The sequence below is a fragment of the Aethalodelphis obliquidens genome, unplaced genomic scaffold (assembly GCF_003676395.1).
Source record: "Aethalodelphis obliquidens isolate GAN/ISIS:26980383/991018 unplaced genomic scaffold, ASM367639v1 scaffold3, whole genome shotgun sequence".
Taxonomy (NCBI): domain Eukaryota; kingdom Metazoa; phylum Chordata; class Mammalia; order Artiodactyla; family Delphinidae; genus Aethalodelphis; species Aethalodelphis obliquidens.
Genome location: NW_020837947.1, coordinates 1360276 through 1374423, shown reverse-complemented (window position 1 = coordinate 1374423; position 14148 = coordinate 1360276). Strand labels below are relative to the sequence as shown.

Here is a 14148-nt window from a genome sequence, read left to right as displayed (position 1 = left end):
GGCCTTAGATAGCCTTATGCTTTCCATCGAACACTCTTTGAGATGTCTGGCTTCTTTTTTCTTTGCTCCTCCAAGTTTTTGAGAGTCGACCAAGACAAGGACAAGGACTGCAGCTTGGACTGCGGGGGTCCCACCCAGAAACCCCTCTGCGCCTCGGACGGGAGGACCTTCCTGTCTCGCTGTGAATTTCAGCGCGCCAAGTGCAAAGACCCCCGGCTAGAGATTGCTTACCGTGGAAACTGCAAAGGTAAGTTGCTTTCGATCATTTGTTCAAGAATCAGTCACTGAAGTGTACACCCATGTGCTTTATTTTCATTTGGCTAAGGTTTTCTACGTAAAATGTCAAGGGTTTATGTTGAGAGCACGTAGCGAGAAGAGTCATTTCTGAATCATTTTCTTCTTGTTGAATGCTCTCACGTAAAATGTCAAGGGTTTATGTTGAGAGCACGTAGCAAGAAGAGTCATTTCTGAATCATTTTTTTTCTTGTTGAATGCTCTCTTTTCTTAGAATGTTTTATGACATCATGACACAAATTTATCCAAGGGTTTCACAGAATGTTTCCAAAGTCTCTTAAAATTATTCTCACCAGTTTTTTTTTATTGGTTCTTCCAACTCCTTCTCATTTCACCTTTCAGCCTGTGGGGAGTGTGTAATAGCACCTGTGCTGTTTTCAGTGATTTGTTTTGGGGGGGCTGCTGATTTCACACTTGTGATTTTCAATTTTCCTGATCTAAGAAGCAGATTTGGAGTTAACAAGCAGCTTAGAGCAAAACATTGAAATGCTTCCCACATTAATGAAGGGCTTGACTCAGCAAAACACACTGATGTTTCAAGCACAGATAGAGTCAATTTCAGAAAGAGATTTAACCTTCTTTTTCTTATTATCTAGGAAAAAAAGCCACACAGGCTAAAACACCCTTGAGACAGTGTTCTGCGGTGTTTAGCTGTTAGCGCCAACAATCTGCCCAAAGAAAGAAGAGCTACTGTCTCAACTCCGTGCTTGGCCAGGTTTTGAGTAATTTGCTCTTCCTTTCATAATGCGACACATCCTAAGTAAACAGGTTGGGGCCACTGCTCTACGTGACAAAGACAGAGTTTTGCCGGTCCTTGGACGTGGGCGCCACTCCCGCTGACACCCTGCAGGACACTCTGCCCGCAGGCGTCGGGGCAGCCCAGCACTCACCCCCACGCGCGTCTGATTTGTGTGCCCTAAACACGTCCCTCGGAGAAAAGTTTGGATGTAACTTCATGCCTTGATCGTTGTAACACACCTCGGGTATCTGTGCTGAGAAGTGAGAAGTGACCTAAGAATGAATTCAAGTATCAGGTGATCCACCTTTTAGAGAACCTTCTAGAAACAATGGCCTGTACTGACTTAACTTGTGAGAACAGGTGCTGTGGAGGTGGCAGTGAAGTTTGAGTTTTACGATCCTCTTTGGTGCCCTGTTCCTTTAGAGAACCCCCCGCAAATGCCCTTTAGGAGGATAATTCCCGTCAAACACTCTGTCGGAGGGCGATGAGGAAGCCGCTATATTAAGCCTCTGTGTTGGCCATAGTCTCTGTGGGTGTCTGTGGTGGGTTCATTAGACAGAGGCCAGAGGCCGTCCATCTGTCTGGGTGGACATTGAAACCAGAGGCCTCTGTGTCCCACAGTTGAGGTCGCTCTCCCGGGCCTCCCACTTCGAGCTCTGCAGAGTCCACGGTGGGTTGCTTTTGCACAGGGACGGTCAATTGGAATTAAGCGCAGATGGCCTTTTGGGGATGTCACTGTTAGCTTATTTGTGTTTGGATCCAGCCTCATTTTTTTCTGGATAATTCCCTTGGGTGGGATTCTCACACCTCACTGAAGAAGTTTCATACCATAAATTTGTGACACAAAAAGTGTGATAAGGGATGGGACTTCCCTGGCGTTCCAGTGGTTGGGACTTCGCCTTCCAATGCAGGGGGTGCAGGTTCCATCCCTGGTTGGGGAGCTGGGGTCCCACGTGCCTCATGGCCAAAAAACCAAGGCATAGGCCAGAAACAATATTGTAACAAATTCAATAAAAGACTTTAAAAATGGTCCACATCAAAAAAAAATCTTTAAAAAATGTGATAAGGAAGAAGTAGGTAAAAACAAAAGTTATTTCCTAAAAACAAGTTTAGTTTAAATCAAAAGGATTAAAATAAAAAGAATGCGAAGGTACCTGTAAACTTCGAGGTCAAGGTTATCTGGTGCTTCGGTTGCCAAGGGTAGCAAATATTAAAGTTACTTTAAAGAGACATTGTTAGTTGTACAACATAGTTTGAGATAACTGGGCATCAGGTACCTCTGACACTGTAGGTTTGGGGGAGTTGGAGCTCTGATGCGTCTGCTTTCAGTCCTCTCCTGTGGGTGATCTGAGTCTGGTCCACGCTGGGGCTGCCCGGAGAAGGGCTTCCCGGTCTGCAGACCGTCTTTTCCCACAGACGCAGCCTTTCCCTGGAGCCGAGCTCTGAACGGGAGCGGACCCTCCTCAGACAGGAGCGGCTCCTTCATTCCAGCTGATTTACTTTGCCTCGTTTCCCCACCCTGTCCCCCTGTGTCCAGCATTTAACACCCCCCAGCCTGCCCCGGGACCACGTGGCAGGAAGGGTTCACGGTGAATGGGAGGGGACCCTGGTGCTGATGGACCAGAGACAGGTGTCCTGGCTCCCCGGGCAGGTGCTGCTGTTACATCCCTCTGTCCCCAAGGGCACAACCACTGCTAATTCCGCACCACACCCAGGTCGAGAGCTTTCTGCTGTGAAGGTGAGAGCGGGGGAAGGAGATTGAAATGGCACTCCCACTGCACGGAATACGAATATTCATCCGCATTTGCTCTAAATTATTCCCGGTTTTGAAATTGGCTGGTGTATCGTAGTATCAACTTGGCAAGCGTGAAGCTGCATATATATATATTTTTTTTGCGGTACGCGGGCCTCACCCGTTGCGGGCTCTGGATGTGCAGGCTCGGCGGCCATGGCTCACGGGCCCAGCCGCTCTGCGGCATGTGGGATCTTCCCGGACCGGGGCACGAACCCGTGTCCCCTGCATCGGCAGGCGGACTCTCAACCACTGCGCCACCAGGGAAACCCTGCTCTTAACTATTGACCTTGAACGGAAGTACACTGGTTTACACTGATGGATTTTTCTCATATTTTCTTAGAAATTTGTGGAGTTTGTGTTTTTAGAACTCAGCAAACACATTAATATTTTTCTTTTGCTCTGAGACCATTGGGCCTTTCTTTTCAAGAAAAATCTCTGACAGTGAATAAAAAAGCCAAAAAAAAAAAAAAAAGGGAGAAGACGGAAAAGAAGAAGAAGAAGAAGAAAAGTCTAGATGCTGGTGGTTCTTGGAACTATTTTGAGATTTCTGGAAACAGAATTATAAAGGATATCTGACAGAAACAACTTCCTGGAGATTTCCGAGACCTGGCTTTTTAGTGACCAGTGAATAAGAAAAGAAACGTGGTTACAAAGTGCTTCCTGATACCCGTCGTCCCCTTTCTCATTCGCAGCCCGAGTCTTATGGCCACCGTCCTGCTCGTCATTGCAGGGCGACCCCCTGGCAGCGTTGGGGTCTCTGTGGGTCACAGCGTGGCCGGCATACGAGTGCACAGGGGTCCACAATGTCGAGGAGACAGACCCCTGCCCCTCGACAGGGGTTATTATTAATATCGCGGTTATGGCGAGTTTCCAGAGCCCTTGTTCTCTCCCTGTGAATACCCTGGGCTTTCACTCTGGACACATAGCGACCACTGGCCTAGAAGCCTCGGCGTGCCTTACGGGCCCTCTCTCCCTGCTGGGCTGCTGTGACCAGGCGTTACCTTAGCGCTCTCTGGGCAGGCCTGGCCCTCAGGACCGCGTGACCGTCCTCTTCCCTGTGTGTGACCCAGGCCACTTGCAGGGGGCATCCTGCTGCCCTGGACTCGGTGTGCACTCCGCTGAGCCCTGCATGGAGAGAGCTCAGGCTCCCAGCACTGCATTTCTGGAAATTCCGAGGAAGGCGTAAACCACACATGTGGTCAGCAGGGCTGTCGCCCCTGAAAGTACCAAGGTTTTCAAGCAGAATTTCTGTGAGGCCGGAGGGTGCTTGTCACCTCCCGTCGGTGCAGTACCGCCCTCTCTGAAGTGCTCTGTGTACTTTAATTTTATTAAAACACATGATGTAAAACCTGACGGCGGTGGGGCCCGCAGCCCAGCCGCAGTACCTCTGATGCTACTGGTGTGGCCAGGCAGGCATCTCCACGAGGGGCAGAGATGGGGTCGGGAGGGCGAGGTCTTGGCCTCTGCACCTCGCAAGCTCCCAGGGGTCGGGGGACCATGGAACCAGCGGTAAGGGGCCAGGCCAGGAGGGCTCCACCTGCCTCTGAAACAGGGCGGTCGGGTCAGATGAACACGAGGAGTTCCTTCCCTCCGAAGAGTCTTCTGATCGTAAACGTGTGCTCCCCGCAAAGCCTTTACTCATACTTGGAGAGCCAGGAGGTGGGCTGGAAGCTTCGTCACTGGCCGTTTTCCTCAGGCTTCGGACGACACTGCCTTTGAAGGAGGCAGAGCACCTGGACGCTCCCACGTAGCGCCACCTGGAGGCTTTGTTAACCCACAGCGCGCCGAGGGCCAGGGTTCGGCTTGGTTGCTGGAAATCAGTTAACCTGCCATCATTTTCTTCAATGAAACAGGTGTTTCCATGAGAGGAGTCTATGCAGGGTGTGTGGCACGTGTGCATAGGTACACATGCATGTGTGTGTGTGGGCACGCACCTGCGTGTATGGGTGTGTATGTGTGTCTCGTGCGTGTACCTCTGTACATGTGTGCGCGCGCCCGTGTCTTCTGCCTGGTCCTCTCGGGGGTCTGTGTCCCTGCTTCCTGCCACGTCTCATCAGCCTCCTTTCGCCCACAGGCCGGCTCGGAAGTGCCCTTTGCATGTGTGGTTCCAGGACGTTTTAACCTTGCCGGCGCTTGTCCCTTGCGGAAACCCTACCCCAGTCTTGTTGACCTTAACTGCTTCATGCTGTTCTAACAGGTCTGATGTTAGAAGCGCCCTCGTTATAGACCGAAGCAGACACAGTGAGAGGCAGCGCCAGTGCTCTCACGTTCAAGCCAGGGTCAGGAACACAACAGAACTTTTTGAAATGTTCGTGAAAAAAGTCTTTTCTCTGTTCTCTTCAGCAACCCTGCATCCTCCAAGGTTAGTTCATCGGAGGCGCTGGGGCAGGCACAGCGCGGCCTCAGTCAGTCTGCCCTGTGAAGGTCTGTAGCCAGACTTCACACAAAAGGACCCTGGGATCGCTTGCACGGGGACCTGGGGGGATGCGTTGATGACGCTGTGGCGATCAGTCGTCATAGAGCCGCTTCTGATCAGTTGTTCCCCGGACAAATTTTGTAAGAAACGTTGGAACACTTCTATATATTCTTGCAGTCAGTTGTACTTTATCTTACTCTTTCTCCTTTAGGACTTGGCCACCCCGATTACGTACCCTGGCTTTTCCTGTTCTAATTTGTTTCTGTCTTGATGCGTTTACAATGATAATACTTACGATGAAAACTCAGTTTCTTTCTCCTCGGCTCTAAGATGCTCCCTCTGGTCAAGGGACGGTTTGGACCCTTGCCGTGGCTCTGCCTGAGCTGGGCCGCTGCAGGTGGGTGGACGGGGAGCCTTCCTTGGAGTCCCACTGGTCCTTTATCAGAGCACAGCCTTCTGTATCATTTATGCCAAAGAACATTGCAGCACAGAATTCCTCATTTTCCTCGGAGGCTGCCCTTCAAAATTACGGGTGGGTACAGTATTCCAACTTTTGAAACACAGGGTCTGCCTTCATTCGATGCCAATAAAACTAAAGGCCTGTCGCCCTCGGGCTATCGTTTCTGCAGCCACTACTAAGGGAGAGCTGGCTTCCTCGTCAGCTTTGTTTGTTCTGACCCCAGCCTTGTCTGAGCAGCCCCCGTGCTGGCCACGGGGACCCAGCAATGAGAACTGTGTCCCCAGAGAGTTGACACCACCGTGCTCAAAACCATCACCATGTAGTCGCCCTGCTAGGTCCAGGGTCAGTAGGTCTGTTGACCTGAAAAATACCCAGTGTGGCCCTTTATTGTACGTTTCATAATGGGACTCTGAAATAATTCCATATCCGCAAGGGTTTCTGCCTCAGTAAGAAGCTTGCTGAGTGGCTCTGTCTCTGGGGTGAGGACTCACACAGGAAGAGTTAAAGGACACGCGATCCACTTTCTTCTGGGTAACGTTTCCATGTCATCCTGTGTGTGATGGACAGAGGACCCCACAAGAAGAGCTCCCGGGCTCAGGGGCAGTCAGGGGCAGGACCGCCTGTAAACATCAGTGCTCCATGACCTTGTTCTGGCTGGGCCTCCTCGGGGCCTTTTAACTCTTCTTCTCCAAAATTCTTCTGCATAAAATGTGCAGCAAATCTGTCTCTTCCAATAATTGCTTAAACCTGTTGTGAGTGATGTTAGCAAAGTAGGAAATGATTTGCTTCCTGTTTAAATGAAAACCATCATTAGAAACAACCACTATAAAACATGGCCGTTTATTTCTAGTTTAGAGCAAGCAGTGCATCTCCATAGTTTCCATGACTAACGTATCTTGACGCATAGACACGTTTTGTGATCCCCTTGGAAAAGGAATCTCTTTCACTTTGCAGTTGAGAGAAAACAATTAACAACTAGGTAAATAAATTGCTTACAAAACTCATTATTACTAACAAAAAACTCATCCCAAAATTTTTATTAAAAACCTGTTGTTAGCAATGCCTTGCTAAACACAGGGAAGAAATTATTTGTAAAGTCTCTGCTCTTTCAGATAACAAAAACTTTCTAAAAAATAGGATCAAATTTGCATCAAAGCAAAAGTTTTTCTTTGGTCTAGTAAAATGATTGAAATCCTTGATTAGAAGGAGCTTAATGCTTTGATTTAATTAAAATATTATAATTTTCAGTTAAGCTGGATTTTCCTATGAGGTAAAAATTGGTCATACTTTAAAAATTACTATGAACCAAAAAGTTACGTGATACCACTTCATACCCACTAGGGTGGCTATCACAATTAAAAATGAAAAACACAGAAAATAATTATTGGTGGGAATGTGGATACATTGGAACGCTTGTCCATTTTGGGGCAGGAATGTAAAATGGTTCATACACTGTGAAAAACAGTTTGGTGTTCTCTCTATAAATTGGACACAGAATTATCATAGGACCGAGAAATTCCCCTCCAGGTATATATATCCATAAGACTTGAAAACAGAGGTTCAAACAGAAGTTTGTACGTGAGTGCCCGGAACAGCGTTACTCATAATCACCAAAAGGTGGAAAGAGCCCAACTGTCCATCAGTACTAGAGCAGATACACACGCTGCGGTGTGTCCGTACGATGGACATTCCTCAGCCCTAAGGAGGAAAGAAATGCTGGCACAGGTAACGCCGTGGATGGACATTGAAAACACACTGTCACACACTTTGATTCCATTTATATGAAATGTCCAAAACAGGCAAATGCACAGGGACGGAGAGCAGAGTGCTGTCGCCGGGGAGGGAGGGCGATGGGCTTCCCTGTGGAGATGAGAATGTCCTGGAGCCAGGTAGCAGTGCTGGTTACACAACATTTCGGATGCACTAAACACCACTGAATTGTACACTTTTATGTTTTGTGTAGTGGCCCCACAGGAAGGGCAAATTATCGTGCCCGCGTTTTGAGGCTTTAATTCTCAAACAGTTAAAAATAAAGCGTCCAGAGTAAAATCTCAACAAGGCCCCTGAACAGTTAAGCACCTGCTTAATTTTTTTTTTTTTTTTTTTTTTTTTTTTTTTGCGGTACGCGGGCCTCTCACTGCTGTGGCCTCTCCCGCTGTGGAGCACAGGCTCCGGATGCGCAGGCTCAGCGGCCATGGCTCACGGGCCCAGCCGCTCTGCAGCATGTGGGATCTTCCCGGACCGGGGCACGAACCCGTGTCTCCTGCATCGGCAGGCGGACTCTCGACCACTGCGCCACCAGGGAAGCCCCCTGCTTAATTTTTAATCTCACCACAGGAAGCGTAAAGAGAGAAAATATAATTGGGGAAGAAATGTATCACCTGTAAATTCAGCTCCAAGACTGTTGAACCTTTCTGTTCCACTTAAAAGTGATGGACAAATTGGAAAAACTGAGAATAATATAGTTCTGAGGCTCTGCTTCATATTTTGATTTCTATAAAGAAGGGCATTTAGTTTAGCCTCCAGAGTGTATCTGTGAACCACATATGGTTTACAGCGATGTTAAGGGCACAGGGGAGCGTTCCAGCCGCTCAGGATGAGCCGTCCCGGACCGCGGCCGGGGGACACAGCACAAGGGCGTGTTAACGACAGTGCGCTGTACATGCAGAAACTTTCTGAAAGGGTCAGCCTCGTGTTAAGTGCCCTAACCAGAATAAAATAAAAAACAGAGTAGAACGAACACGAGGGAGATGTTACTAATTGGGGGCGAACTCCCTAGCGTGTTTCTGTATTTCCATAGGATGGATGTGGTGGACGCTCTTGGGCCTCTTCTCAGGAGCGAGGGCCCTGCCCCTGACTCACGCTTTCCGGGATCGGGAGTAACAGGCAGCTGGTGTGAGGCACAGAGCGCTCCTGCCTCGTAGGCGGCTACAGACTTGCTCTCAGGGATGCTTGACACGGGCCCTGCAGTTCCTGCTGCAAAGTCTTCCTGGTTTCCTGTGGCTGAGTCCTCAGCCACGTGCCAGACGTAAACCCGGAACTGAACGTGCCGTCCGTGTGAGAGGTTTGAGAGCTCTCCCGCCAGTGGCAAATGCGGAGTCTTTTCCAGAAGGCTGGAGCCCGGAACAGGGCCCGTAGGTGGTTTGGGAAATGTCTGCGTTTTTGGCGTGTTCCACAATAGTTCAAATGTTAGAAGTAATTTGTAACCCCGTCTGTACCCTCGTGGAGACCTCGCAAGCTGAGAACTCATGTCACTTTTCCTTTTAGACACAGTCAAACCACAGGTTATGCTAAAAAAATGAGGACAGAAGTCCAGCAGAGCAGTGATTTCTCCTCAGCTAAAACACAGGCTACATTAAAACCACATGCTGCCGAGTGCTGGCAAAAATGCAGATGAAGACGTGAGGCCTGAGCCTGCCTGGACGTGTCCCGCCTGACGCGCAGGCCCATCTCGCTGGAGGCGGCTGCCACGGGGCTTCCACAGGGTCCAGGATAAGGGTTTCCGGCAGCAGAGTCAGTATTTAGACATGGACACTGCAGGACAGGCAGCCCCGAGCCCTGGAGCTCGCGCCCAGATGGCATTTCGTTGTAGCCAAGAACTTTTACCAAGCAGTCAGAAAGTCACCATCTGAAAATGCTGGGCAGTGGACACGTTTGAAGCAGCATCTCAGTGTCCAGAGGGCCTTCCAAATCCAGACAACTTGTAATTTAGATCTGGAAACACTTAAGAAAAATGGGGCAAGCCATTCTTTGCAACTTCTAAAATTCCAAGGAGCTACATAGATGACGGGTCTAAAGAACTAAGACGTGTGCCTGGGGTGCCGCCCGAGGGCGTGAGGCTAGTGGTGGCAGCCCTGGGGACGCGCTTCCCCACGGTGGACGCAGGTTCTGCACAACACATTTTATTGGCCGGTGGTCGTGAGAAGAGGGGCCCCTATCGGGGCTTGGCCCCGCTGTGTAACTCCTCCCGGGTCCTGACACAAGCAGCAGGAGTGAACAGGCTCTGGTCCCGCTTCAGATGGAGCAGGCTGGCGGCTCCCGGGCCCTGCCTTCCCACCATCGCAGGTCTCCACGGTGGGTCTTGGTGTCTGTTTCCTCATTCCTGCCATCCAGAGCTGGGTTAGATGGGCTTGACTGGTTCAGTCTTTCCCTTTTCTACTAGTTGACGGTGTCCCAGGGGATCTCTTCCTAAGGAACAGTAGGAACATCGTGCTTTGTATCAAATCATCACGTTGTAGTATTTTCACGTGAATGTGTGGAAATTTGTGCTCAGCACGAGGACTGATAAAGGTATTTGACCCTTTAATCTGATTTACTGTTGGACTTTCCACTTGAGGTGAGAAGCGCAGGAGCCTGGTATCACTCTGACATCCTAAGAAACTCAGATGCAGAGGAAAGAGGCTGCTGGGTGGACGAGGGTGGACCACAGATGGGACGGGTCCCTGGCTGCAGCCGAGGGCAGGAAGGCACGTGCCCCCAGGGTGCCCGCCTGCCCCCCTCCCTCCAGGGCAGTGCCTTTGTGCTGAGTTTCCCCGTGGCTCCTGGGCCCGGTACCCACTTGGCGCATGGCCTGGCCCCTGTGCTCCGAAGGACCTCCTAGGATCCGAGAGTCTGTCTGTGACCGGCGGGGCTACTGCCCGTCTTGCATTGTCTGGGAAGCAGAGTCCACATTTCGCCACAGGCAAGCCGAGTGGCCTTTCAGAGCCGCGGCTTCTGGGAGAAGAGCGTCCCTTCCCGCCGAGGCCCGGCCTCCCCACGGGGATCCTGCTTGCTGGCCGGGCGCCCGCCGGGCAGCCAGCTTCCGCGCCGGGCCCCTCTGGCCCCAGCCCCTCGCGCGGGCGGTGCCTCTGCAGTGCCTCCCGCGGCCTGACTGCCGCCCTCGCCCTGTGCCTCCCCGCAGACGTGTCCAGGTGCGTGGCCGAGAGGAAGTACACCCAGGAGCAAGCCCGGAAGGAGCTGCAGCAGGTGTTCGTCCCCGAGTGCAGCGACGACGGCACCTACAGCCAGGTGTGCAACCCGGGGCGGGGCGGCGGGCCTCTCACGGGGCAGGGGTCTTCCTTCCTATCTCAGAGTGGTTCCTCCCGAGGGGGTCGCTGTCACAAACAGGGCGAGTCCTTCCCCGGCGCACGTGCTCCTGTCACGGCCGTGCCGTCCCCCCTCACTGCTGGGAGATGGACCGCACGGCTTCCTCTAGGCCGGCTCACGGCTGAGCCTCCAACTCCGATTCGCTGTTAGTTGCGGAGGAGAACACGCCAAGGTCACATCTGGTGTCTGGGGTCACCTCGTTAGTCAGTGGTGGCGTCTGATCACCCAGTGCTCTATCTGGAGTGTGTCAATATTGTTATTGCCAATACTATGATTTCTTATTAAGGGAAACAAATTCCTGAAATACTACGCTAACTGACATAGCTTTTGGTAGGAAAAAAAAACCACACACAAGACAGGATCTGCTGTGAGCCATCCAATACTGATGTGAGCTCTGTGTATTTTTACAACGATCATTTGACCTTTGAAAGACTCAGGAAGGAGAGAGAGAGACGGAGAGAAGCTGGAGCCGTGGGTGGTGTCCACGCTGGCTGGCTGGCGGTGGGGGGGAGCTGGGGCAGTGAAGGGACATCCCGCCGGCAGCCGGACCGCAGTCTCCCGTCTGTCCTGACTCCTGGGTGCCTGGGTTTCCCTCTTGTTAAGATGTGGGCTCGGGCCCCATCGCAAAGATGAAGGAGTAGATACTGAACAGTTACGGGCTGGCGCCCACCGGCGTTCACTGTATAACACCTCTGGTCCCTTTTGTCCCTAAGATCCCAGGTTCCAGAGCATTCCAGGTTGTTTGCCGGGTGTTCAAACGCAAGGAGTCAGGAAGCACCAGGCCTCCTGGACCTGCGCTGGAACTGAGGCTGGGCTGCAGGTGGTGGAGGGGGCCTCACGGAGGGCGGGCGCCACTCGCACTGACTGCCCCGTCCCATGCCGTCCCTCCTGCAGGTCCAGTGCCACAGCTACACGGGGTACTGCTGGTGCGTCACACCCAACGGGAGACCCATCAGCGGCACCGCCGTGGCCCACAAGACGCCCAGGTGTCCCGGTAGGTCCAACTGAATTTACGAGGTGAAACTGCTACTGACATTATTGGCTGCTTTCTGATCATCTTACAAATGTTTGCTCATAACTGAAAAGAAATTCAGTTTAGGTGGAATTATGAGGAATGTTGGGAATGGATTTGAGTCACTGGACAAAGCCCAAAGTATTATGAAAACTTTTTTTTTTTTTTTTTTGCGGTACGCGGGCCTCTCACTGTTGTGGCCTCTCCCGTTGCGGAGCACAGGCTCCGGACGTGCAGGCCCAGCGGCCATGGCTCACGGGCCCAGCCGCTCCATGGCATGTGGGATCCTCCTGGACCGGGGCACGAACCCGTGTCCCCTGCATCGGCAGGCGGACTCCCAGCCACTGAGCCACCAGGGAAGCCCAAAAACTTTGTTTCTAAGAGAGCTTAGGAATGGAGGATCTGGGTCTGAACCACAGTAGGCTATGGCAATTCGGGGCTTTTAATGTTTAGAAATAACCACAGGGACCGTGGTCATCAGTGGAAAAGACCAAATGCTTTCATTGGCCAAGAAAAGCAAACATTTCTGCGTTTGTATGTATATATTTGCAAAGAAAAAGTGGCTCATTCGTCACAGATCCCTTTCCAGATGGTTTATTTGTGTTATTTTATTACTCATAAGAGGGCCTCATGTACTGAAGGTAATAATATTGGCAGGAGAAGAATCTATAAAATGGTCTGTTTTCCATTAATATTTTACCAAAAGTGTTATAAAAGATTCAGATCATTTTTATTTGAAAATGGTCTGCAGCTTGAGTTTTGATTAATTGGTGAGGGAGACCTATCAGACCATTTATGAAGAAATTTCATGATCTTTGTGTCACAATCACTAGATTAAGCTTACTAGGGAAAAACATACTGTTATGTAACAATACAAAACATCTTCCTGAATTTTCATGCAAAATATTGAAAGGTGTATTGACAGTTTACTTTTAGACCCCTTTTCTGTTTCAAGAACAGGCATCTTATAATTAGAAATTCTGTTCGTGATTCAGACATTTATACCAGGAGCCAAGGCACAGGTCAGAACTCATAACTCCTTCAGAATGATGATGTACGTACGTAATTAGCAGTAACACAAAACCTAATTTTAAGTGACTGGTCATCACTTAAAAGCCAGGGGGTGTGCATAATGTGGAATTAAAATATACTTATTTTTAAAACTGTTTTGTCATCCAAGATCTAAAAATTGCTGTAAATATATTTTTAGTGAGCTTACATTTGCACCTAATAATTCTTTTACAAACTCATGGAGTAAATGAAAGAGAAAAAAACTAGCATAACGAGTTGGCCTCTGTGTGTGTCCCTCACTCTGAAAGTTACTTGCAAATGCTTATTTCAACCAAGTAACAGCATTTTGAGTCAATCTGAGCCTTATTTTACGAAGGAGACAGCAGAGGAGATACCTATTTCCGTGATTTTAGTGACACTTTTTGAGAAATTAAGTAGTGTCTGAAAGAACTTTCTTAGAAAACCATGAGCAAAGTTGGCTGGATTTCTTATAACTTCCCTGTAACACTTCGTTTCTAGAATCAAACCACTGTACCGTTCACTCACATTATTTTTTCCAAACAGGTAGCAGCAATATTTTGCTGTATAGAAATGCTCCATTTTTTTCACTGCCCATGTGGATTTTTTTGTTTCAAGTGATGGGTTATGGAAGGAAGAGTATTCTTCCCCTTTGCTTAGAATCTGGTGTTTATTGCATGGAAAATGCCAGCGGGGGCGGGGAGGGCGTGTCTCTGAGGACACTTGTAGTGTGGGCAGGGCAGGCTCCCTCCCAGACCGAGACCGGGCTCCCTGGAGGAGTGCCTCCCTTTTCACCCCTGTGGCTTGCTTTTGCAGCTTGGCCAGAGTTATGGGAAAATTCTGTGAATCCCCAGCTGTATTCATGCTTTTATTCTGCAGAGATATGGGTGGGGGAGAGCAGGTGCCTGTGCTCGGAACACGTGTGGAAACTGTGGCTTGCAGGGGGTTGTTGAGAGAATCTTGGTATTTAAAGGGAGAGTGTTGGGAGAACTGAGTGCACGGCACACACAGTGTTTATGATAGACTTTTGTAACACAATGTAACATAACTTCTTCCCAGATATTGACACACCCTCCCCAATCTCGTGCAAAGAGTGTGGCAATGAGCATCACCTTGGAGAGATTGTGGTTGATAACGTGCATGTCAGCTGGTCAGTTTCCATCTGCAAACCCCCAGGGGCATCCTCCTCCCTTCCCTGGGACCCTGGCTGACACCTGCTGGGGCTGATAAGCTCTGTCTACTCTCTGTAGAGCGGGAGTGATTTCCATCTAGTTTATTACAAATGATTAACATCAGCAGTCAGCAGTGGTCTTTGGCT

At 50.0% G+C, this 14148-nt stretch overlaps 1 protein-coding gene across 5 annotated transcripts in view; it reads left to right on the top strand.

The window, feature by feature from the left end:
• Positions 1–14148, top strand: part of SMOC2 (SPARC related modular calcium binding 2) — a 149329-nt gene that overhangs the window by 45460 nt on the left and 89721 nt on the right. For 3 of the 5 annotated variants that reach the window (XM_027081145.1, XM_027081138.1, XM_027081128.1), the window contains exons 2-4: positions 76–247; positions 10605–10711; positions 11684–11783. In XM_027081145.1, the coding sequence (XP_026936946.1) occupies positions 76–247; positions 10605–10711; positions 11684–11783 (379 nt within the window). The remainder of the gene's footprint in view (positions 1–75; positions 248–10604; positions 10712–11683; positions 11784–14148) is intronic. The other 2 variants (XM_027081154.1, XM_027081149.1) reach the window with 1 other exon arrangement.